Raw genomic sequence first — 27216 nt, 5'->3', positions numbered from 1 at the left:
TGTTGTAGCCGCACAAAAGCAACAGATTAGATCAAGAAGCCCGTGGGTGCGTCTCAACACAGACACAAGCCTCCCAGTCCTCTCCCTGCTCTCCAGCTGAGGGTGTTTCAAAACTGGAACAAGGTGAGAATTAAACAACACATGGTACATTTAAAAAAAAGGGGGGTTTTGATATGCGACACAGAACATAAAGGATGAAACTCTGTGATACCTCGATGCAACATTTAGTGTTCTGAAATCTCCCATGAACAAGGTTTTTGACCTGCAGCTCCTTTGACGTCCTTGTCAGGCCAATGATTGACTAATGATGTCCTGTTTGTCTTGCCGACATGCTAAAAGGAGCCCAATAATATACCAGGAGGGACCTCGCTGAACTAGTCGACTATGAGCTGCTAGGGCCTCGCCATGGACCTGAACACACTAGCTCTCCTCCTGGGAGCCCTGCTCTGCACTGGTAAGACATTATGGCATCTTTGAATAATAATAATGAATAATCATACAAGTATATAACTGCTATAAAATACAAAAAAAGTAAGACTGACGATACTTTGCTTCACCGTCACGGCACCACATCAGGATAATCCTGTCCAAGTTGATTAAATATGTTCTTCCAGTGCTATTTTAATCTTCCTGTCAAGTCACGATGAAGTTCTCTTATCAAATGCCTGATAGTTTATTGGGTCATCGTATGGCTTTTGACACCCTCATCAATGCCATAGGCCACCTTCAGAGTCCATGTAACTGCTGCTGCCACCACTGCCAAAATTGAATTAACTGATCTTTCCTCATTAATTATTCAAGTTAGTCAAACTTCTTTTTCATGTCTTTTGACCTGAAATGATGAGTTGAATGACTGTACTGTACAGAGTTCAGTCGACCCATTAAATTTGCAAACAAGCATGATCGGCACATCAACAGACTTCCCAGCATGCATTGTTTGAGAGTTAAAACTCTCCTGAGATCCTTATTTTTTACAGAAAACTTATATGATATAAACTCACTGTCTCACAGCAAACGACAATGAAGTTTAGTTTTTAATTCAGTCCCTACCCACGTACACTCAAAATTTCAGTAGCTTCAAAGGGAGCGGCTGCAGTTGTAAGTTCTTTGTATGAAATGAAAAAAAAAAACTGTTCTAACCAAGAAAATGTAAAAGGAAATAAAATCTGTAATGTCTGTCAGTGTCAGTGTTCAACTTAACTTGTTTTGAATCATTACAAGATTAATTACTAACACTTAGTATTTCAAATCAGTCAACATAAAGGTTTAAGGCAGCCTAAACTTATTTTTACAGTGGTCCTCTTCACAAATATCATGTTGGTGTACCTCAGGGTTCAATCTTAGGTCCTATTATTTTTTATGCCTTCACTTGACTCTGCAATAAGAAAATACAGTATGATGTCTCATTAATTGTTATGCAGATGCTACACACTTTTACTTAGTTACAAAAAACTTGAATAACTTTGTAAAAGCAGGTTCTACATTGAGCCACTTGAGCCATCTTTAAAGTTCCATAAAAATGTTTGTGGCATGAATCAAAACTTGAAGGAATAGTTAAATGTTTTGTGAAGTTTGCAGACAACCAAGAGTTAATGAAGAAGACTGACACCACTCTTAATGCTAAGCTAAGCGAAGCTGCAAGGGGAAACAGCTATCCTATTGCACTTATGTTTTTTTTTTTTTTTTTTTATCTATTAAACAAATAAGACACAACATGTTTATTAGTGAGCTTTAGAGGTCCTGGTAGGCAGATTTGTTTTACCTTTAGCCAGGGTTTGGATAGCTGTTTCTTCCTGGTTCAAGCTTATAAGCTAAGATAAAGCTAACTAGCTGCTGGTTGTAGCTTTATATGTAGCATTCTGACATTAGAATAAAATTTATCCTCTCATCTAACTCTCGACAAGAAAGCGTACAAGCATAGTTCCCAAAATATATGACTATTCTTTGTAACTCATCCTCAATGTCCTTTTTAATCAGATTTTTTTGCTAGGCTAATTCATGGACAAATATTCTGTTTTGTGTGTCATACTGTGTAATTTTAAAAGTCCAACAACCAATGCCACTGTTACATAACTGTATCCTTTGTTGCTACGTCAGCCTCTGTGCTGGTTTGATCAGCCATCAGGATGAAAAACATTTCATTGAATTCTCCAACACAATTCAAAGTCCACGATCCACGACCCAGACTGATGCACTTCAGTCCAGACTTGCACGTTATAAAACTTCTGTCCCAGTTACCTAACCTAAAGTCAAATGACTTTTTTTTTAAGTCATTAATTTCTATAAAGCTAAATGAGGATAAAACTTAGACATTGTTATGGAGTCCGAGTAGCAGTTTGAGAACAGTAAATATTCTGAAACATACAGCAAAGTGCTTGTTTTCTTACCGTGTTGTGTATTTGTTATCTATGACTCAACTGTGAGTGGGCAGTTCAAGGTTGCAATGAAAATATTTGTTATTTCAGTCAGGTTAGTCACTGTGGTTTCCCCACACACTGGTACAAATTCTCACTCTTGCTTAATTTTCATTCATGTACCTAACAACTGATGCTCACATCTCTGAAGCCTATAAAACCATTAATTATTTTAATCAGAACTTAAAATGCAAACACTGACGTTTTATTAATAATGGTCTTTAATTCACTGTTAATTCATGCTAATTAGGTCAGAACGGCAGATTAAATTACTGAACATAAGGAAAGTCAACATTAAAATTTTATTATTGCTTCCATATAAAGTTGAAAAACTGTAAGGTCACTTCCAACGCATCAATTTGGTCGGTGCCCCTGAGAAGCACCTCTCAAGCATTATATTTTGTTGTGCTGTCAGAGTCGGGTGATGCAGCGTAAAGAGTGAGAAAGTCAGTGCATGGAGGAGGTTGGGTGGGTGGATGGATCAGCCAAACACAAGACTTCCACACAGGAGACCGAGCTTCATACGTAAAATCAAAAGTCAGTGTAAATTTATTTGTAAATTCTGTGATGTAAGTTCAGTAGGTGTGTGAGGTATGTACTTAATACACATGTTGCGTAACTTATGTACAAAATGTACTGTTGTGTAACTTCAGTGTTGACTAACTTAAAAAGAAATCAACGTTGCCTTTTGGTGAGTAAGTTCCATGTTCTGTAACACTTTACCTAACTTATGTAGGTTTACTTTTGGTTTCATGATGGACATGCATCTTGAACTAATGTAATAAAGTTACTAAACCACGATCTTTTTCCAAACCTAACAAAGTAGTTATGTTTCCATAACCTAAGTACTTTTTGTACCTTTATGTCTATCCAGACAACGGAGCCCTGCACGTGCAAAACTAAGGCTAGGCAGATACCTACACAGCTTGAAGTGTAGGGCCACTAATCAAGCTGTATTTGACAAGTTGGGAATCAGAACATGTTGGTACCCTGTGTATACCCATTTGTTGTTTTACATTGTTTTTACAACTTTATTTACCCCTTATCTAATTTTAAAATGTCCTGTCAATAAATAGCGTGGTGACTCTACAGCTCAAGATAGTTACACTCAGAGAACTACAGTTACACATGTAACCCTCTGTTACTTTACTTAGGAAATTTTAACAGCACTTTCATTGTTAAGTATTCATTATTGTACTTGATTATTTCCCCTTAATCATTTGAAACTATGCTGTGTTACTTTTATTTATTATCTAAAATGAATGTTGAGGGGAGGGTTTTCTTTTTGGCAGATGTTATTTGCACCCAGGTGTCAGTAAACAACAATGCTATTTGTCTCCAGGGTGGGATGGCAAATGTGGCTATTTACATCCTAGGTCATATAGCATAGCAGGCCAGAAACAAGCACCCAGGTGCCAACAATGTTATTTGCACCTTCATAGCCACACTGGCTATTTACACCCAGATGGTAAAGACAAGCCGCACTATTTTCCTTAACCTAACCAAACTGCCACTGAAAACTAATGAATGTCTGAAAATGAAAAGTTAACACTGACTTGTAGCCTCACACGTGACTCAAACTCCAGTTTTGACATAAAACCGTAAAACCTGAAACCAGATTTAAGCTTGGATAACATTAATAATTAATGCACTGTATATTTCATAATTAATTAATGTTTTTTGTCTCTGGTTTCAGTAAGTGGTACTGAGGTGGACGGCTACGCCAAAACTGAAGGAGCGTGGATCCTCCCGCTGCACAGAAGACTGTACTCAGTGAACACGGTGGCCGACTGTGCCACCAAATGTGACATTGAGACAACCTTCACATGCAGGTAGGTTCACACTTTCAAAAATTTGACTTTTACATTTATACTTGCACCACAGCGATTTTTATTTAATGCTCTGACACTTGCGTTTTCATGGGGGGTTTTTTGTCCACAGGGCTTTCATATATATTGAAAAGGACCAAGACTGTTGGACAGCAGCAGCAAACTCAAAAATAGAGACCATCCTGCGCAGAAGCAGCACAGCTTTATATGAAAAAAGAGGCAAGAGCATTTCTCTTTTCATTCTGAGTTATATAAGTAGCCCAAGTCTCTTTTTATTATACAAAACCCAATTCCATAAAAGTTGGGACGCTGTGTTAAATATATATAAATACATAATGCACTGATTTGCAAATACTTTTCTGCCTATATTCAATCGAAAACAGTACAAAGGCAATGTTCAAAGTGATTAACTTCAACACATATACATTCTGCCTGCAACACATTCCAAAAAAGTCGAGACAGGAGCCTGTTTACCATTGTCTTACATTACCTTTTGTTCAAGCAACACTCAGCAAGTGTTTGGAAACTGAGGACACTAACTGTTGAAGTTTTTAAAGCAAAATTATGTCCCATTCTTGCTTGATTTATGACAAAGTTGCTCAAATGTTGACACAAACTGAGAGGTCTGCAAGAGTGCACATATTACCCTGGGTTAAAGATATTTTTTTAGCTTCCATTACATTGTGGTTAATGTTTAGCCTGTGTTGCACGATCGGTGATGTTTGGACTGCAAACACTGTGAGGAGGTGACACACGGTGAACACGAACTGCGACTCAAACTTTGGGAATGAAACACCACTTCAGTGGGATCAGATAAAAGATTCACTCAAAAAAAAAAATATCTGATACATTTGTCCTACAGATGATAGTTAAGTTTTTTTTTCTTCTGCAGTGCTCTGTGCAGTGAACTTGTCCACAATCATCCCTCCTATGTAGCAGGCTGATTATACAGAATAATCAAACATGCTGATAGTGTGTCCTTTGTGGGTTTTTTTGTTTTTTTTTGTTTTGTTTTATCTAGTATACCTCCTGGAGTGTGTAAACGGAATAGGATCAGATTACAGAGGAACGAAGGCCAGAACAAAAACTGGAAAGACATGTCAGAAATGGACAGCAAAGTTCCCACACAGGCCCAAGTATGTATTCACGAATTATAATGTAAATGTGCTTGTTACATCACACACTGTCTCATTTTTTCATAACATTTATCTGAATGCGTCTGCCGCAGCTACACACCAGAGGAATATCCCCGAGCAGACCTGGAGTCTAACTTCTGCAGAAACCCAGATGGAGACCCTGGGGGACCCTGGTGTTACACCACCGACGTCAACACCCGCTGGGAGCACTGCAACGTACCCAGCTGCACTGGTAAAAACTCATTTACACATTTGTGTGTTTATTAGGTATGTAACAATACCAAAAACACACGGTTAAAAAGTCTATAATACGTCATTCATCGCAATATCATAAAACAAAGAAAAATAATGTAAATAATAAATCAGCATTTTGACTTGTTTGTGGCAATGAATGTTTGAATTATGTGTGTACAGCTGCAAAATAAAATCAATGCAGCAGCCAGTAGGAGTCCTTATAACATAAAATGAAATGAAATTAGATTGCATTTCATCCAGACAGGCGTGGTTTTGCAGGACGTAGCAGTGCACGCTTCAGTGAGCTCTGCAACCTCCTCAGCTCGTGCTTGCATAGTGCAGTACACAAATACAATCGGTTTATTTAATCTTTATCGGCCGCTTCCACGACTACTGTTAATGATTAATAATAATTGTGGGGCAGGGCGCATGAACTTTTTTTGTCTTCTGAGGTTGGCATGCCAGAAAAAGTTTGGAAACCACTGATTTAGTCCATCTAACTATCAATGTTTTTAGCAGTATTTAGTTATACATATTTCCAGTATGACTTTACAGTTTGAGAATTCATCAACAAGTCTAGTCATGGTTGCAGCAAAGTGTATATATGCAAATTTATGATCTCAAAAAAAAAGAAAATGTCAATCAATGAGGTGTGACGTCTCTTGTACGTTTAAGCTTCTGGGTAAGGTGAAGATTAGGTTAATAAAAAACTTGCTGGGGTACTTTGAAAGTGACATGATGTCCCAATGCAAATCAACGAGAATGTGTAGCGGGCACACAACACGCAAATGGTTAATGAATAGGAAAATACATGAGAGGACACAGTTACAGGAGCACGGATTAATATAGTGAAATCCAGGATCCCTAAAAAACATGTTCTGACTTAGGGGCATCGGTGTGTTACGTTTAATTTTGTACCTATTGAATCAGGGAGATCTGCACAGCAAATACATTCATATACAGGTGAAGTAACAGAGGAACCATTAAGAGGATGGTGTGATTTGTCTGTGCCTGTGCCTTTACAGAGGACTGCATACACTGCAGCGGCGAGGACTACAGAGGGAAAATGTCCAATACAGAAAACGGCTTCACCTGCCAAAACTGGGACTCCCAGAAACCTCACAATCACGGCTACAACCCCAGCGCGTAAGACAACACAACAGCACACCAGTCTATCAGTGTCAGGCAGGATTTAATATTTAATAAGTGCAATCTTAAAATAAATAGAATTTTCCAGGGGTTAAACGTTGTTTTTTTTTTTTGTTTTTTTGTCCTGTTTTTGTTTTGTCTAGTCTTCCAGAGAAGTATCTTGAGGGGAATTTCTGCAGAAACCCTGATGGAGACCCCCGACCCTGGTGCTTCACCACCAACCCGTCTAAACGATGGGACTTCTGCTCTATACCTCGCTGCAGTGAGTCCTCATATTTTAATAGATTTATTTTACTTCTGCACTGTTTCTCCTTATGAAACACATTAGACCTGCCGAAGCCTCCAGCAGATTTTTTTTTTCAGATTTTTCAGTGCAGCTTGTAAGAACTGTAGAAAATCGTGTGCACTCACCCGATGACTGCAGGTGTGAGTTTGGTCCCACGTGTGATTATACCCGCCGAGGTACCCTTGAGCAAGACGTTTAAGCACTTCCTGCTACAGGACCACTGAAGTGGAAAACTGACCTGAAGAACAAAAGAGAATACCATGTTAAAATTATATTATTAATTAGTGTTACAACATGATTATTTACAAGAATTCGAAAGTTATTAGGTCATTTCAACTGTAGACTGTATATATATACTATATATATACTCCAGCACCAGTAGAAATAGAAAATAAATGTCATGATATCAATATAAATTGTAACTTATCAAGCTACTTTCACTTTTACATATATTAAGTAGGTTTTCAGGTATGAGTAATTGGTGTTTTGGTGTATAACAACAAACATAGTAAGAGGACAAACATAAAGATTAAAAGCAAGTACTGCAATTCAGGGTGCTTCAGTAAAAAATAGGAAAAAAAAGAAAATATTATTACAAAAATATGTACTATATGTTATGTAAATGAAAGAGTTTTGAGTAGAAATGTGTAAAAAAGACAAGACAAACAACCACACCATGCACTATTCTTTTATTTTCTTGAGTGGTTGTTTCAGCTGCTTTTCAGTTTTACTTTTGAAATTATGTAAAACATTGCTGCTACTCGACTCTGTAACGGCGACTTCTACAACAAATCCATCTCATCCTCTGCACTCAGCATCCGAGGCTCCCACCATCGTACCGGAGCTGACCTGTGCCACCGGCGAAGGCAGCTCGTACCGAGGCACGGTCGCCGTGACAGAGACCGGCAAAACGTGTCAGAGCTGGTCGGCTCAGGTGCCACACAAACACAACCGCACGCCAGACAACTACCCCTGCAAGTAAGAGTTACTGTAGAAGAAAAATTATTTTTTACATAAAAGGGGGATTTATTCATTCAACACAGGCTGTAACATACGCTGTTCAGTTCATTCTAACTGTCTAGCACCAAAATGTGGAACATTTAGCTGCCAAAGAACCAGATATATTTCTCAAGAGGTTGTGGAGACCAAAACAGAGCTAAAAGGAACTAAATGCTCAGATGACCAGCGTGACACAGAACATCTGCAGGATCCATAAACCTTGGATGTCTTGTAGTAAATGTAAAAATGTCAATTAAACGGCAGTTGCCATGGAACTGTGTCAGTAGTGGTTGCTATAGCAACAGAATGTTTAACTGAAACCAACTGCAACTGGCAAAAAAAAAAGTCACATCAACCACAAAAAAAAAAAAATCCATGAGGTACCACCAGAAGAACATGCCTTTATCATTATGTTTACCCGTGTTAATCATCATTATTACTGTCTATTGTTTGACAGAGGCCTGGATAACAACTACTGCCGTAACCCTGACAACGAGAGGATGCCCTGGTGTTACACCACCGACTCCAACACACGCTGGGAGTACTGCAAGGTGCCGACCTGTGGGGATGCAGCCGGACCAGGTATAACCATGAACAATGACGATGATGATGTTCAATTGGAAAACAGCTTCACTTAATTTACAAAATTTAGAAAATATTCAGCTTTTAGATTTAGAACAATTGCAAGATGGTTTATTATAGCTGCTGAGTAGCGTTGCGTTTTCTGTTAATGTTTGAAGAAACAGGAAATTTGCAAAGGATGGACAAAGCTGTGATTGTTGATTGAGTTAGAATTATGTTATTGACAGTGCTGATGAAAACAGAAGAGAGGAAAACGCTGCAGCCAGGCCCAGACTTTATGAATTGCATGAACAAATCAGCTTTATCTCTTCTGTCTTGCTGCAGATGAGCCAGTGATCCCCCCCGAAGAGGAAGACTGTTATCAGGACAACGGGTCGAATTACCGTGGCGTAACATCAGAGACGATCAGTGGGAAAAGATGTCAAGCCTGGAGCTCCATGACTCCTCACCGCCACCAGAAAACTCCACAGATCTTCCCTACAGCGTGAGCATTAGATAGCGTCTATTAATACAGTTTATATTTAAAAATGCAGATTTCAGGTGCAGCAAATTGATAGAAACCAGAGTTTGCATTGGAAATAGAACATTATAATGCCTGATTTAACAAGGGTGGACATTTTGGGAACCTTGCTCCTTGACTGCTCAACAGAGGAATATATTGCTATGGTTTGAAAACATGCAAAATGCAAAAAAAAAAAAAAACCCATCAGGGTTGAAATGGGGTTGATGTGTGGCTGAGGCACAGGAAGGCAGCCGGCAAGCAGGCAGGGGAAAAGCCACTTTTAGCCACTGGCACAGAAGAATCAACAGAAACACAGCAACAAAAAACAGGTAGCTCTTAAACTTGATGTAATCTATATTACCACATGAAGCAGAGATGCAGCGATGACTGGTTGTAGAGCAGGGATTTTTTTTAGCAGTGGTGATGAATGACACTGGACAGGTGAGGTGATCACTGATGATGATTAAAATCAAGATCAGAAAGAATAGTACTAATAATCACCTAATTTAAAAAGTTCACAGATCTAAATGAATGCTGTCAGGTGCTGAAGTTGTAAGTGTTTCTGTGGATATTCAGCCTCCTCCTCGCATCTCTCTCTCACTTCCTCGCTGGGTCGAGCTAAGACGCGAGGAGAGGAAGCGAGTGGAGGAGACGAGGAGATCACAGGAAGTATGGCATGACACCTCCACTTCTTCTCCACAAGTTATAGCGACTTCAGATTCAGAGACAAATCGTGCATTGTAGTTGCCTGGGGCCAGACCTTTGAATCTGCCCACTTAATGGAGTTGACTGATTCATCAGGCATCATGATATTAAACAGCGGTTTCTTGGCTGAAAAACCAATCGATCCGATGATGACTACCGACTAACCCTCCCCTCTATGGAAATTAGTGGAAGCAGTGTCAGACTAGAGATGCAAACAAAAAAAAGCCAATAGAGATCATGTTACTTTCCCAGTTTTATTCTAAGAGTAAAATACAAAACCTTTTAAGATATTGCTGTCCTGAAGTTCCAGGATTTCTCCTTCAACAGGGACCTCAGGAGGAACCTGTGCAGGAACCCTGACGGAGACCGAGCTCCCTGGTGTTACACTACAGACCCCAGTGTCCGCTGGGAGTACTGCAACCTGCAGAAATGCCCTACAACCTCCTCAGGAGGCTCACCCACCAGACCTCCTCAGCCCCAGACCCCCTCCACCGCCACCCAGACCCCACCACAGAAAGGTACATCATTCAACTTTTAAAATGATTTTGAGCTAGCTTGTCAGTTTAATTTATCTTCTTCTCTCTGTTGCTGCAAAAGACTGTAAGGTTGGAAATGGAGATACGTACCGGGGTCCAACCTCCATCACCATTCTGGGCGTGACCTGCCAGGCCTGGAGCGCTCAGAGCCCTCACCAACACAACAGCTTCACCCCACAAACTCACCCCACCAAGGGGCTGGAGGGCAATGTAAGTGTGTATGCTCCTTTAGGAACCATTTGTACATTGGAGTGATGATAGTTTGCTCTGGATTTAATGAGAATTTTTGTGTGTCACTGTCAGAGCTGCAGAAACCCAGATAACGACGTGAACGGACCGTGGTGCTACACGACTGACAGGAACAAGAAATGGGACTACTGTCAGATCCCAGACTGTGGTATGTGAGCACTATTTGTTTGTAGGGCAATACAGTTAATTACTTAATTATAATTTCATTTAATAGTCCAAAAATGTCCCATTAGGAATGCTAATAGTGAGCTGTTAATTTTTTGCTAGCATGCTAACATTAGCATCCATCTCAAAGTGGGGACCGCCCATTGTTTCAACGGCCAATTATGTTCTGAAACCCAAATGTTCCAGTGGATCAAAAGTCCATTTGTCTGACAGTCTGCTATCCCTCAAACAAAAGCCTGCTGCTCCGAAAGTCCATTGAAACTGGACACTCTGACTCTCCCTGGAGTTTTTGATCTTAACAGCTTGCAAACATCAGATGATGTCCATCAGGTGACCTTTGCTGTCATGGTTACAATGGTTCAGATGACCATTATTGGCATAGTGGGGTGACCTTCGTTATGGTAACAACAATTCACATGTGGGTAAAGTTGTTAAACGGTCCCAGGTTAATTAGATTAGAACAGAAGTACTTGGTTAAGTTTAGGAGAAGATCATTAGTTAAGCCAGTTATGTTACGTACATGACGTAGGTTCAATACTTAATGCAAGTTATACCAGGCTGGTATTTTTTGGAGCAATGACTCTTCAGAGTAATGAGCTTTTTTTCAGGATTAAAGGCTGTCAGCCTTCTATATAATATTTTTCAAACTGTTTGGATTTTGGAATAATGCACCATTACAACAATTGACAGTCCCCACTTAGAAATGGATGCTAATGTTAGCATGCTAGCAGTGACAACATGCGATTGACCGCATGATGTCATGATAATGTTAGCATTCTGAGATAGAGAACAGTTAACACACTATAAAGGAAACATACTAAACCCTTTATAGTAAACGCTAGCTATGCTAATATGCTAACTATAAGCATGTTAACATTCAAGTTGTTATAATACACTATGAAGCTGAAACAATTGCTGTAAAATTGATTAGTTGATCGACAGAAAATTAATCACTGACTATTTTGATATTTTTATTTTGATATATTTTTTGTGCAACAGTGCCATAACATCGCTGCTTTCAGACTCTTGTATTTGCTTATTTTATTAGCCCTCCACACAGCAGTAGTACTGAACTGACTCTATAAGTACACCAGATTGTGGCAAAGTACAACTTAGTCTTATTAAAGCCGTAAATTTTCATTCACATAATATCTTGTTTTAACATGGCCTTTCTAGCACTGCTTTCAGGTCAAACTTTAAAGTTTTTAACATCATCATAATCATAATAGAATCCAGTCTGTCTGTCCAAAAAGTTTGTTTTTTCTTGTGTATCAACAAAAGCTTCACAGGCTGCTTGCAAGGTTGTAAACATTTAGTCAAATTCAATGTTTGTGTTTCTTTTCTTTTGTGAGAATTCATGACTGTGAACTTTCTTTTTAGCCGGACTGAAGTGCGGGACGCCCGTCACCAAACCAAAGCGTTGTTTTGGTCGTATTGTTGGAGGCTGTGTATCAAAACCTCACTCCTGGCCCTGGCAAATCAGCCTCCGGACCAAGTGAGTAAAACATTACTAAATGATTACAGTGGACTTTTATTTAGTGCATCTGCAAAACATGTTAAACAAAGGTTTAAGTGTTATAAGGTTTTTAAAAGAAAATGCTCACATATTTGAGGCACGGAGGTAATGATCAGTTTCCTTAAAACATAATAAAAACTGCCAATGTTCCCAGATTAAAATTCATTTATATCACGCAGAAGATGGAATACTTTTTCATCCAGATGGTTAAAAAAGTCTTTGAGGACACTGGAAATACCCTTAGAACCCTTTTCTTTTAATGTCTGCTCTAAAAAAATTAAGGGGGATACAAAAACTGTCTGATATTAAAAAAGGTGCTATAATCTCTTCCTGGGGTGTTTATTCTGTCTTTCTTAAATACATTTCTGTCCGTCTCTTTCCACCAGTACGGGAACTCATTTCTGTGGAGGAACTCTGATTGATCCTCAGTGGGTCCTTACTGCTGCACACTGCCTGGAGAGGTCAGAGACAAAAAACATATAAAGACATATTCCTCTAATAACAAAACCACTGTATAAGTAATGTATATGTTTATAAATGCGTTTTGTCCTGTAGGTCTAAACGGCCTGGAGCCTACAAGGTAGTCCTGGGTATCCACACAGAGAGAGCCTCTGAACTGTCTAAACAAGAGAAGAACCTGGAGAAACTGGTTCTGGGACCCAACGGAGCCGACATCGCTCTGCTCAAACTGCAGAGGTGAGTACTGGACTGATCATCCTCCTACCACTACAAGTTATTTGCTGATATCATAAGTACAACTAGGTACTAGTTACTTACTATTGCTACTGAGTGGTGGAAGGTAATGTGTAAAATACATTTACTCAAGTGCTGTACTTAAGTGCAAAGTTCTGCTCCAAATCAGAAGCGAATATAGTAATTTTCACACTAGTACAGTTATTCACAAGCTACCAAAAAGTATCTACAGTAATTACAATGAGCGCCACCTTTACCAGCTGCAACATTAACATGATGTAAACTTATTACATCAGTATTATAATACAACAATAATTGTACATTATACTGAAAAGGGCCATACTGCATGAAAGTACTTTTACTTTTGGTAGGCTTCATTAAAAGTAGACTACAGCCCACAATGTGTGGTGTAAGTACTCCACAGTTAAATATAGAGATATATATTTTTTTTTTAGTAATGCTGTATGATGGAATAACAAGGTAACAATTGGGGATTTTACAAGGAAATTATACAGAAGTTATTTTTAACTTCTGGATATCTGTTCTGTTATTACAGGGTAAGTACTGTACTGAGTACTGAGTAAATTCTTTGCAAAATCCTGAATTGTTACCCCCGTTTCCATCCTGTTATGCAGTACCTACATATATGCTTTGGTAGGTACTGTGCTGATACAGTGTTATTACAAAAAATAACATTATAACTCTGGAGTGATTATGCAGTACGTTGCAGGTGTTAATCTAAAGCGTTACCAAAATTTTAAATGCACGATATTTACTTGTAATCAAGTATTTCTACATTGCGGTAATAATAATGGTATAAGAATTACCACTGAAACTGACATGTATGCATGTGTTTTTGTGTTTCTGTGTTTTTCAGTCCCGCACTAATAAATGACAAAGTCCTGCCAGCTTGTCTGCCAGATAAGGACTTCATTGTTCCCAGTGGAACAGAGTGTTACGTTACTGGATGGGGTGAAACTCAAGGTACAGTAGCTCATGTGTTGTGTTAAAAATGAGGACATTTTGGTCAGTCACTGAGGCTTTCTCATTTATAATTGCTATTGTTTTGCCTACAGCCAAAAAAAAAAAGGTATTTTTCTCCTCTTTGTTTTGGTTACAAAAAACTCTAGTGACTCAGATTGTTCTGCAGATTTTTTGTGAGGCAAAGACTGGTGACAGATCTTTTTCTAGGAATTTATTTATTAATTTTGTAGAGGAATGTGAAATGCAAAAGGTGACATTGCTGATGATGATCCCATTTAAAATTAATGTTGCTTATCATGGTTGTAGCTTTTAAAATTAAAGACACAGCAAGCTGCGTGACATAAAAAATCATGGAGTGTGCCTTAAACTGAGACAATTACAAGTTAAATATGTTTTAGCATAATAGAATATTTGATACGTGCTGGATCTAATACACTGAATTTGTAGAACAAGTTTATCTTTACTCCTGTAAAACAACCCATCTGGAGAATTCCCTGATGATCCGAAACTGTCAGCACCTCCTAAAAATTCCCCACTTTAGGGGAATCCTGCAAGGATGACGGTGATGTTGATTGATGAGGAAGAGGAGGATGGTGGATAACTGCAGGGGGGGTGGTGTGTTGCAGGTACGGGAGGTGAAGGCATCCTGAAGGAAACCGGTTTCCCTGTGATCGAGAACAAGGTCTGCAATCGTCCGTCCTACTTGAACGGCAGAGTCAGAGACCACGAGATGTGTGCTGGGAACATCGAGGGAGGAACAGACAGCTGTCAGGTATGAAAATACAAACCTCTGTATTAGTATTAGCATTACCAATATCAAAATCAATTTTTATGGAAATTAAAAAAACGAAATCAACGAAAATGTCAATTTAATTTAGCAGCAGGCAGCATGGTTTGTTTTCAGTTCCTCACACCATTAAGCAAGTCAGAGTAGGTGTGTCACAATTTCAATATTAAATCTAAAATTGATCAAAATGAGCTTTCAGTTTCAATAATGGAAATCAAAGCCAGGATTGGCGGTTCTCCTAGTTTTTTTTTCTCTCTCCACCCTGCCTACTTGCAGCGACTCAATGTAATGAATTTGTAAACGTTAATGACAGCTGTCATGACAAAAAAACAGTGATCTGATATTGTTTTTATAAATGACTCCCTACATTCTTCTACATGTATGTTTGTGTTTTTTTCTCGCTGCAGGGTGACAGCGGTGGTCCTCTGGTGTGTAATGCCCACAACAGGTTTATCCTGCAGGGTGTGACATCATGGGGTCTGGGATGCGCCAATGCCATGAAACCCGGCGTCTACGCTCGAGTCTCCAAGTTTGTGGATTGGATCGACAGAACCATCAAAGCCAATTAGAAACTATCAGTCTTTACCGAATACTTCTGTTGGCTGCACCCCATTTAAGGGGTCACAACAGCGGATCATCTGTCCAAAGTCGTCTCACAGGAAAACTGGACAAACTGCCATGGGAATGTTTTTAATGATTTATGATTTTTTAATGATTTTTATGATTCATCTTTACACATACAGTAGCTTCAAATGAGTTGCAGAGACTCTCTGTTTATTGTGATACTTGCCTGGTATTATATGATATCAAGTGTTTTGTTTCCTGTGGTGTAAAACACAATAAAGAAGAATATGTTTCAGATTTTGGGATGTAAATGTGTGTTTTCTGTAGGAGCTGAAAAATAAAACTTGATATGAAGGAGATGGGGAAGCCATGCTTTATAGAAAATGTATAAAAACCTACTTCCTGGTTTTTAGCAGTGGTCAATTTACAGTCCTGTATTAGAGTGAAGAAAATCTACACATACATACATGCACACAAAGACAGTCACACAGTTGTTGTTTCCTTGTTGTTGGTCAGGTCTGATTTTAAAAGTTTTTTCATCTGTTGGTTTTCCACAACATCCTCCTTTTTCCTGAAAACAAAAACACACATATTCCATTAATGGTAGATAGAAAACACCTACTGCATTAATTTCCTACAGCAATTGCATTCATTTGATACAGTCGTTAGATTTTGTTATATTCAGATAATCTTTCTCATACTTGTAACTTGTTCGTAAACTTCACAGAGTAACTGACATGTAATTTCTTTGCAATTTTGCTTCAAAAGGCATCGATTGCTTTGTTAAATGACAGCTATAATAAACACGTGGAAGGAAGTGAAAGTAACTTAAAGAACCAGTGTGTAAGACTTAGTGACATCTAGTGTTGAGGGTGTAAATAACAACCAACTGAATACCACCCGCCTCACCCTCCCCTTCCAAGCAGGGAACAGAGAACCCATGGTGGCCACAAAACTTGCAAAAAATGCAAAAGGCCATATCATGACAGAGCAACACGGTGGCCTCTGTGGAAGAGGACCCTCATACTTATGAATATTATATTCCATTTGATAAATAACACTGGGCCTTAAATACATTTACACATACATGTACTGAAGTACAATTTTGAGGTACTTCTACTTGAGTATTTCTATTTTCTGCTAAGTTCACCTTCTGCTCTAACATTTATTTAACAGCTTACACCGAATGTTTAGTTAATACGGTGTACTGCTATAAGATTTGAAAAACTACTCATACAAGTACCCAAAAAATTATTTACTTACAGCAATTTGAATAGTTGTAATCTGTTACTTCCACGTCTGACTGCTCTATATGAAACTACCGAACACTAAACTAGTTCAAATTAACATATTATTGCTGCTTAGATGTCAATGCATCAATAACGATAATTAAATATAATAACAGATGTAAGATATTAAGGTACATTTTTTAGATTTGCCATTTCTTTCCTATTACCCACCGCTGATGAGGAAGAATGAGAATGAATACTGTGCGATGAATTTCATTAAACTTTTTGGGAGAGTTGGGAAATATCTCACCTATTTGGAAACTCAATGTCATCAATGGTGTCGGGGAGAGGAACTCCTCGGGTTTCAGGCAGCAACAACACCAGACCTCCAGCTACAAACGCAACGACTCCTGTAGGAAATACAGCATGGAGATTTAAAACTCTGGTTACAGATATTAAAACGTCATCACAGAGCTACTACAAACTTAGGATCTCAAGAGAAAATATTATAACATGAAGATCTAGCTGCATTCCAGCAATATGAAGGACTCCAACAGGTAAGCGTGTCCCATCCTCACACTTTAAGATGCTGTACAGATGCTTCACACAAAAGGTAAACATTTGAAACTCAACTAAAATCAAGAGCATGGCAGCGAGCCCAGCAACTGCAGCATCACAGGTTAGTAAAAAAATAAAAGTCATCTGTTGCAATCAGTAATAAATTTAAGTCTATTCGAGAGAGAAAAAAAAAATATCAGCTTAAGTTTATGGTTGATTTTAAATTATTTTTGCACAGGGGTGTTCTAATAAGCCGCAGCGATTTTCCAATCTGTGTTCAGGGATTGCCAATTGTTCCAATAGCCCATTATTCTGAAAACCCAGTAGTCTGAAAAATGTCCCATTGGACCTAATACCCTTTGTCTGACAGCCTGTTATCCTGAAGTATCAGTTTAATGGGCATTTGTTTTCAGGATGATGAGCTGTTGGGCCTTTAGTTCAATGGGACATTTTTGGGGCTATTGGGGTTTTGGAATAATGAGCTGTTAGAACAATGGCATGGCACCCATGGTCCAAACCTCACCTATAGTCATAACCCTTGGGTAGTGACTACAAGAATGAGATCACAAATTAATTTCCTCCATAAGAGGGCTGAACTCACCCCTAAAGACAGGGTAAAGAGCTTAGACATCTGGAGGTAGCTTGGGGTCACTGCTCCAGATGTGGTGTCTGATCGGGATCCTACTGGACACCTTCCATAGAAAGTTTTCTAGGCACATCCAACAGGGAGGAGTAGACCAGGGAATGGGAATTGAAAACTGGCTCCAGTTAAGAAGCAGCTCCAAATTGTCCAATCCATCAGAACTGTATGCATCTGAGCTCACCGGTTCCTTTTATCAATACCGGTGTGTTTTTATGACAATTGTACACTGTAAAACAACGACATCAAACTGATGCATCTACATTACTGCAACTGTTTAACAAGAAAGAGTGAAGGAGGAGAAACCGGTCCAAAACGTGGCTTCATTTCACCAAGAAAGGTGCTAACAGTTGTGATGTCTGTAAAATGATGATTTGAAGCATGGGTGGAAACACCAGCAGGATACTGAAACTTTTTTCAATGCAGCATTGGCTTAAAGCAGCACATCCAGGTAAATATCCTATGCTATATTAATATTAGCGCAACACAAGCAGGCTTTGCAGCATTTTTATTTTGACTATGAAAACCTAAATGAAAACAAATGCTGTACCAATGTTCTCTTATTCCATCCGTTTTAGGTGATGAAAGACTCTTGCTACAGCTAATTTTCAGGTTATATCCAGCTCGACTCGCCCATCAGGTCCCAGGCAGCAAAAACCTTTCACGCTCACTGCACAGGGAGGAAGAATGAGCAAAGAAAGGGGGAACAAGTATCACCATGTGGTTACAGAAATATAGTAAGAAAATCTAATCAATACCCATCCTTAAATAGACCCAGAGAGAGCTGGAGAGATTATATTGTTGTCGGAAAAAACATTCAGGTGGGCCAAAAGCTGTCAGGACCTCCAAAACACTCTATTTCTTGAAGTTCCAATTTTCACAAAAAGCAAGAAAACACAGACAGTCCAAAAGAATTCAGCGAGAAAGAGATTTACATAGACAGATACAGCAAACCAAGGGCCGGTCTGACCAGCAACGCCAAGAATAGAAACCCTTGGGAGCCTTTTTTCTCTCAATGAGGCTCCTCCTATCACAATAGGAGAGAATTGAGTTGAGCCTTTAAAAAATGTTCCAAGGCTTCATTGCTCAAGCACTTGCAGCTGTGATGGCACCCAGACACTGTGTCCTGAGAACAAGATCCAAACTGTTTCTCAAGGTTCCTGATGAGCTCTCAGTCTCACAAAATCTCCTCAGATTTTCTCCACTAACAACATCACACAAGGATACAACATAACTGGAGTCAAGGATTATAGGGATCGTAGACTTGACCCTACACCTGCATTTAAGGACACTGATCTCGCAGGGGGACATGTAAGTGGAGTCATGGTTTATGGGGACCACAGGCCTGATTTCACACCTGCATATGAGGACACCGCTGTCTAACGGGGACATGAGGTCATATAGAACTTACCTAAGTGCAGAACAATGTTTATACATGAGTAAATATGAACTTTAGGTGAACATTAAGAAGAAAACATTTCTACAATATTGCATGTGGCTTGGGAATGCCTTGTGTCTGTATGGAGGGATGGATAGATGGACTTTTTGCACAGTGGCACTGCAGACTGATATCTTATCTAGCACAGGGCCGGGGGGTGGGAGGTGTCACAGAAACTACACACACACATTCTCTCCTGTTCTATCAGCTTACAGGGATTTCTGCATACCTCACACACATAGACATCAACTTATATGCACTTAGACAGTCAGGTCAGAAACCCACCAAAGATGATGAGTGGCAGCTCCAACCAGATGACAGCCAGTCTGTAGAGCAGGAACGGAGCTACGATGCCTCCAACATCACACAGAGTCGAACACACCGACACGCCCAGGTTCCTGTATTAACCATTAATCAATACATTTTGCACTGATACTGCATATTTAAGGGTTAATGTGTGACGAATGTGAAAGCAAAGTTGATCAGTCGGACCTCACCTCACAAATGTTGGGTAGAGCTCGGTGTTGACAAACACCACCATCTCAAAGGCCATGGTGATCCCTAACCGACCGATACAGGCCACCACCGTCTTCAACCAATACAGACCTGGGGCACAGAGAACCTCAGTCAACTTTTGCCTTTCCTGTTTCCTGTACAAAGATATGCTATGTGCTAGGCTTGTCTATTTTAAAAAGAAAACCAATTTTGAAGATGGTTAAAAGATGTTACTAGGGGACATGTAAAAGCAACATATAGTCACATCTTAAGTTAGCTAATGTTAGCAAAATGCTAACTAGGTAGTAGCTCATTTACATCAACCATTAACTAGCTAGTAAGCTAGTACTTAAACAACATTAACTAAATATTTATTTTGTATTTTGCTAACATTAGCTAGCTTAAGATAGGACCCTATTTGGCAAAGTTGACCAAGGTACCATGTTTGCTCAACTGTTACTGGACCACAAAAGGTGTGGGGGTAGGTCAGTTATCCTCTAGTATGGGGCCAGCGTCAACGCCTAATACGGTCTGGGGATAAGAAGTTCTTCTTACTGTCAGGAATGAAGGCAGTGATCAAGCAGGAGGCTCCAGCTACGATGTTGGCAGTGGCAAAGGGAAGGCGTCGACCAATGTGTTCAATGGTGAAGAGGATGAAGAAGACAGCAGGAAACTCCACCAGGCCAGCGATGAAAAAGTCGATGTAGATGTTTCCTCCTGCAATCCCCACCCGCATGATGAGGCCCTGATAGACCACAGCACTGGTGAACCTGCAGGGGTGGAAACAAGAACGTTTAGGGGCTTGTTTAGCCTACTAATCTGTGACTTTAGGTAAAGTCTCACCAGTTGAACATGAGGATGAAAGTGTGTTTTCTCATATTTGGGGTTCTGACCAGGTCCAGCAAAGAGGCAGAGGGGGAGTCACCCTCATCTTCAGTCAGTGTCTGAAACAAGTTATCATGATACAGTTGTGACATTAAGTTAGGCTCTTTGAGTACTCGATGAGTAAACTGCCGAGTCAGTTTACCTCAAAGTTCTTGGAGAGTTTCATCTTGTTCTCCTTTGCTATGGCTTCAGTGATCTCTAAAGCTTTTGAAGGATTCTTCTGAGAGATGAGCCACCTCGGAGACTCTGGGACAAACCTGTGACACAAACAATTTTACGCACACAAAAATTACAGCGGCTATCCAGAAATACACCTGCTTGTAATGGACAATCTGAACCTGTTCTCTGTCTTTCTTGATGCTAAACAAGCATCAAGAAATCTGTTGGGTATTTTCATTTAACAAGGAGATGGAAGGAGATGGGAAATAACATGCAACAAAAGTCACTAGCAGATGTGCAACCAGGGACATTGTACTTGCTGTAAAGGACAAACAGACATTTGATATTTTGTTCTGTGCTTCAGGGACAAGTGTGGCCAGGAAACCTGTTTAATTACAAGTAGTAATCCAATTTTTTTTAGTTTGTGTGGTATAACAAAGAACAGAATCTTCTTTTCTCAATTATTGCTGACACAAGACCGAAGATGGTGGTCTTACAATCTACAGACATTAAAGACGAAAGGATGATTAACAAAAATTTCAAGTTTCTCACCAGTAATAGGACAGGAAGAACAGGTAAGGTGCGGTGAAAACGACCTGTATCCAGCGCCAGTCAGTGATGAAGTAGGCGATCAGAGGCAGGAGGAGGTTGCCGACACTGAAGAACATCTGGTACAATATGCCCACCGTCCGTCTGTACTCCACCCCAACGATCTCTGTGACTGACAAAAAGACAGGAAAGCAGGAGCATTTTTTGACCATTTGACTGTGTTTTACTTACAGCATGACAGGTATGGCTTTGGTTAGTTTTATTTTGTTTCTGCCGTGTCTGAAGTCAATGTTTCACAATGATAAAATTTCTGTTTCTGTAAATGGAGTCTGGCGAGTTTGGTGGGAGCAAAAAGTAGGTGCAAGTACCCAAGTAGTGTACAAGTACCTCAAAGTTATACAGTACAGTGCTTGTGTAAATGTACTTAATGACATTCCAACACTGGTAATCGCTGATCACCTTTCTCAGTAAACATGGAAAGTCGTCATTACGCAGCACATATGCGGACATCCAGCCTCCTTTGATTCCGAAGCCAAAGATGCTCCTGACCACCAGGATGGCGATGTAGTTTGGAGCCACAGCCAGCACGATCCCTCCGATCAGATTCATCAGGTTGGACATCAGGAAACTGATCCTCCTGCCAAACCTGCAGGGAACGTTAGACATTAATCATTACAGCGGGTCACGACTCATGTTGTCACATTCTACTGTGGTAACTTCTTGCTGTTTTGCATTAGATTTCTTTCTAATATATGATGCTTTTATACGAAACAGAAAGAAGAGGAATGTCAGGGATGTTTATGCTTTTTCTTGAAAAATGTAAGAGGTACTTATCGAAAGTCAGTGTATAACCTACAGTAGCTGGCGGTCGACGTGCCCACAGTTTGAAGAGGCAGCAGACATAGGAACGTAAGCTATGGACAGGATCAGCATCAAATTCATATGTTAGCCACCTAAAAAAATTAACATCAGTTTAACTGCACTCTACTGATATGAGTAAAACTTTCTGAACTGTTTTTTATTCAGACATGTGTGTTATAGAAACCAGTGGAAAAGGACACGCTACAGCTTCACCACCTTTCAACTCAAAGACTTTTGTTTGAAAAGCAGCTCTTTAATTTTGGGATCCATCCAACACTGCTCACAGGAGCAGAGACCAGCGCTGGTGAAGCCTGGGCCGAGGCACCTGCTAACTACCAGCCTGCTTCTTGGTCAGCTAACCCAGACCCCGGCTGCTTCTCTGCTCTTTAGAACCAGTCCACTTTCTCTCTTCGACACACTCCAGGTTAGGACTACACACCTTTAAGTAAAACCCCTAGTCTTGACTAAGTTGTAGCACTATATTCAGAACATTTTCACCGCTTTATCTCGATATCAGACAGCCTTTTCCGATGGCAAACGGCTGTCACATAAGCCAAATATCACCCTCTCCAAAGCAACCAGATTCCTTAAGGAAAACAATCAGAACATTGAGTTGCTGATCTCCTGCTGCCTCAATCATTTGCATTTGTTTGTGTTATTGTGTGACTTTGGTGAATCTGAAATGAAACACTGAAGCCACACAAACAAACTAACCGACTGAGGCAGTATATGTTAAAATTACTATTTTTCTTTAAGGAGTCTGGTTGAGTGAGAGAGCTATATTTTTCTTTTATAATGGCAGTTTTTCATTGTGGTAAGGTGAAGTGGTGAACATATTCAAAATGTAGCATATATTTCAACTGATAGTGATTTTTTCAGGTTGCTAAAATACGTTTTTCTTTTGACCGCTACAACTTCTCCAAATTTGAGGCGTGTTGACCGCCATCTACTGCAGGTAACACACTGACTTTAGATGAGCACCTCACACAACCCCACTTCAAAACATGCGAACAACCCCTTTCATATTACTTGTGAGCAGAGGTGGAAGTAACTCACTACAAACGCTCAAGTTACTGTAATTAAGTAGTCTTTTGAGATACTTGTGCTTTTGAGTAGATTTTCAAGTCTGTACTTTTACTTGTACTTAAGTATGCATTGTTGAGTACTGAGTGCAATTTAAATTAATTTCTGAAAATTCCATCTTTACTTCGGTAGCCAATAAGATGATCTGATCACAAACAAGGCAATGAAATCCAGAACATACAAACAGAAAACAAGATAAAATGCTGCAACAGCACAGGGCTGGAGTAAGGATGTTGATGACTAATCATTAATCAATTAATTGTTGTTAAGAACTTAACCAATTAAAAATTTATTAATCAATATTTAATCAATAGTTGTGGCTGTAATTGCACCTTATTTGATGTTGTTTTTTCTGGCAGAGTCATTTGTTGAATGAGGAAACTTAAACTTAAAATGAGAAAAAACAAAACAAAACATGTTTTGTATCTTATAAATCACTTGTTAGTGTTTACAACTATTGGTTAAGGAAAATACACAAAATTTGCAAACGCTTCATAATGCATTATAGATCAGTGCATAAAAAGTAACTAATACTCTGAGTAATTTTTGAAACTAATACTTTTTACTTTTACTTTTAAGTATTTTTCTAGCACCAGTACTTCTACTTGTAATTGAGTAAACTTTTTAGCAATGTAACAGTATTTGAGTGCAGATTTTCAGAACTCTTTCCACCACTGCTTGTGAGGAAGGTCTAATTGTGGCGAAGTTTGAGGACGAAACGGTTAGTTACAAAAACAGTTCGAGGCCTCACCTGTCAGCAAAGTAACCAAAAGCAAAGCTGCCGATGAGGAAGCCCGCATTGAGAGTGGACTGGTACATGTCCACCAACCATGCATCTGAACACACCAGGTTGAACTGAGACCAAAAGGAAAAAGTTACTTTGGTTGCAATTTCTGTAGATGCTGTGATTTGACCAACAATATGTGTACAATTTGACTTAAATGAGGAGAAATGCTTAGTGATTTATTTAGTAACAAAAAACAAAACAAAAAAAAATCCTATGTTGAAATTTCTGTTCTCACCTCTGTGACAAATGACCTCCTGCCCTCATAGTCATACTCCCAGCCATCCTTACAGACAAAAACAAATCATTTAATTTAATACAGGTGGTAAAAGGACCAAACTTTGCTCATCCAAACACATCAGGCACAGAAAGGAGCTCTTCTAATCATACTTAACACTCCTTCGCTGCTGTGACTCATTTATTAAAAACAAAACAAAAAACTTAACTCTGTAAACTAAAGAGGTCCCCTATTGATTTATGCGCTGTTTGCCCCTGAGAGTCTGTGCGCACCACTGCCTGACAGCTCTGTACGTCTCTCAGGGCCAACAAATACAGTATTTTACCACTTGAAAGGGCTACATGGCAACAAGCACATCTTAACATAACTTCAGGGTCGCTGGAATAGACATTACTCTTAAAGAAGTGAAAAGAAAAACAAGAACAAACATAAGAGATACCATGAACTTTAATATGAATCCAAAAAGATCTTGTGAAAATTTGCTATCCTGAAAGCCTATGGCGCTGTTGTTGTAGCAATAGTGTTTACAACTTTTGTAACTATATCTGACTTTGTGTATAATGTAATAAAAATTGCTTAATATGTAAAAAAAAAAGAAGAAGAAGAAGAAAAAGAAAGAAGGCAGATATCTCTTTGGCTAGTATCTCCAAAACTCTGAGATATGTAGTTTTGATTTTGGGGTAAACTGTCCCTTTAAAAGTAAATCTGCTGTTGAAGTTCATGTGATGTGAAGGCTGTGGAAATGTTCAGTGATAAGCAGGTGTTCAAGGTTGTATAACAAAGTTACACAGTGAGGTTTATGTAGGACATATGAGGGTATGTCGGAGTATGAACAAGATCATGCTTTCTAAATGGCTCTTCATGATAGGCTGAGAGTCCTTTGGGCGGAGAACCAATCAGATTTGTTCACTGTCTTTAATATAAAAAGGTGAATTTAATGTTTGTTTTGCTAAGACACTCTCCTCTGACGTCTTTGGTAAGTTTTATTTTGTTCCTGTCTTTATTTTAATTTTCTGTTTATATTACCTTATGTTCCTTTGACAGTCTATCTTGATGATTTCTGTTTTATTTCAAGCACTTTGAACTGCCCTGTTGTTGAAATGTGCTATACAAAAACTTGCCGTGTGTAATTTAAATGACGTGTGTTTTATGTTAACAAAGTTAAAATTAGTTTCTGTAAAGGGAGTTTGGATGAGTTTCAGATGAGAAAACGTATCTTACTCTGTAACAAAAGGTCTCTCACGGTGTGGATCCTTAATGTTGTCAGACACTTAGAATAACAATCTGAGTCCGTCGGTGGAAAAAGCGAGCCAGCGTCATGCTGTCATGCAATGCCCTGTGTACAATATTGCAGCTAAAAAACTTATTTACTGGCAGTTCATCTCTCTTTCTCTCATCAGCTAACAAACAGAACATGTTGACATGATTTTTTTTAATAAGTGTGCAATCTAATATAAAAATATAATTGTGATTCCCCTAAATTCCTCATTAAAACATTCCCTGTGCGTTTTTGTGAGCTACTCTTATCCCGTAACTGTAATGTACACTGATTGAAAAAGGAAAAAATAAAACAAATCATCGACCGGAAGAATCTCAGTCGACTGAAGGTTTTCCAACTAATGATTCGATTCTTCGACTATCAGGGGGCAGCCCTAAGTATTTCCCAAAATATGATAAATATAAATAAATATAGACTATTCCTGTGCCCAGTGAGTAAGAGAGGCTACAGTGGCCGCAAAAACGTGAAAGGCTGTATCCAGAGCCAGTGTTTGGTTTGTCCACTCTGAGCTACAGTAGAAACATGGTGGCCTCCATGTAAGAAGAGAGAAGTGGCTCATTCAAGTAACAAAAACACAAAAAATCTTATTTTCAGGTGATTATACACCAAGGAAAGCATTATACTTACAATTTTCCCCCTAAATCCGACACATTTGGTCTAGAAAACTGTAATCATGATCAGCATCTTATCTGAACTCTCATCCTGGGAAACATAAATTAGGACGAAACCAACCACGGAAACACGCCGCAGCTTTACTGTAGAACCAAATAATCCCACAGCATCTGCTTGGATCACTGTCAGAGATCTCACCTTACACGTGGTGACTGGAACGTCAGTCAGGTTCAGTTCCTGAGTGTCACAGGTGAGCGATGTGGCGTTCCAGTCCACCTCGTACTGCTCACAGCTGCTCCTTTGCAGAACTCCAGAGCTGTTGACCAGCGGCGCCGTCAGCCTGCGACCGTCCGTCGGGCTCCAGCCGCACGCCTGCCTCCTCTCCACCACCGCAGAGTCCCGACACCAGTGATCTGGGGTGAAGCCCTGGTAGACGATGCCGACGTACACACCTGAAAAAGGTATCGACAACAGACAGAGCAGGGCGAAGAGACGCTTCTGATAGCGGCCAAAGCTCCCAGCTTCTTCCAGGAGGTCATCAAATGTCGCCATCACGGCTGCGAGCCAAGTTCTCTGTGGTTGAACTATAAGAACAAGTTATATTTAGCACTGGTGAATGCAACACAGATCAGTTGCAAATCCCAGTTGTCTGCTTTGGAGACATTGACAGACTTCCACTCCTGCTCTCTGACCAGTTGGATCTGGAGCTAAAGTCCAAAAAGCCTGTTAAAAACATTAAATCTGCAGCAGACATGTTACTGTTTAATGGAGTTCAACAGAATGGCAGAGCAATTATGTAATCATTGAATGGACCTGAGCTGAGCTCGAGCCAAAACAAATTCTCTTAGTATGCCTGAAGTGTGCTACTAGAGTTACAAAACAACACAAATTTATGTGCAATCGCTATGTGACTGAGACACAGACAGTTATCTTTTGGTTTTTAGTAGATGTGTGTAACATTTGAAAAACTCTGCAGCGCTGCAGTGAACTTATCACTTCAACTTATCATAGAAGCTGTAATCACACAGCACTAAGTAAATTTAAAGAATCTGAGATGCTGCTGTGGACAAGTAAAT

The 27216-nt window shown here is 39.5% G+C and overlaps 2 protein-coding genes across 2 annotated transcripts; one reads left to right on the top strand and one right to left on the bottom strand.

Moving 5' to 3' along the window:
• Positions 1–402: 402 nt before the first annotated feature.
• Positions 403–15627, top strand: plg (plasminogen). The gene is made up of 19 exons (XM_084738123.1): positions 403–454; positions 4111–4246; positions 4356–4462; positions 5265–5379; positions 5472–5611; positions 6639–6759; positions 6906–7024; positions 7864–8026; positions 8505–8629; positions 8954–9113; positions 10164–10354; positions 10434–10582; positions 10676–10769; positions 12167–12281; positions 12689–12763; positions 12858–12998; positions 13873–13979; positions 14606–14751; positions 15174–15627. The coding sequence occupies exons 1-19, from the start codon at positions 406–408 to the stop codon at positions 15333–15335; spliced, it is 2415 nt and encodes an 804-aa protein (XP_084594249.1). The 5' UTR covers positions 403–405; the 3' UTR covers positions 15336–15627.
• LOC146314630 (solute carrier family 22 member 2-like) lies at positions 15450–26862 on the bottom strand. The gene is made up of 12 exons (XM_084738122.1): positions 26339–26862; positions 24250–24297; positions 23979–24082; positions 21775–21929; positions 21287–21455; positions 20718–20832; positions 20534–20634; positions 20246–20460; positions 19693–19801; positions 19481–19593; positions 16870–16969; positions 15450–15901 (listed from the first exon to the last, which is right to left on the bottom strand). Exons 1-12 carry the CDS (start codon positions 26690–26692, stop codon positions 15814–15816), a joined length of 1671 nt encoding a protein of 556 aa, XP_084594248.1. The 5' UTR covers positions 26693–26862; the 3' UTR covers positions 15450–15813.
• Between the last annotated feature and the right edge of the window lie 354 nt (positions 26863–27216).

The sequence above is a fragment of the Lutjanus erythropterus genome, chromosome 15 (assembly GCF_056507025.1).
Source record: "Lutjanus erythropterus isolate fLutEry1 chromosome 15, fLutEry1.hap2, whole genome shotgun sequence".
Lineage (NCBI taxonomy): Eukaryota > Metazoa > Chordata > Actinopteri > Lutjaniformes > Lutjanidae > Lutjanus > Lutjanus erythropterus.
This window is presented reverse-complemented; position numbering and strand designations above follow the sequence as displayed.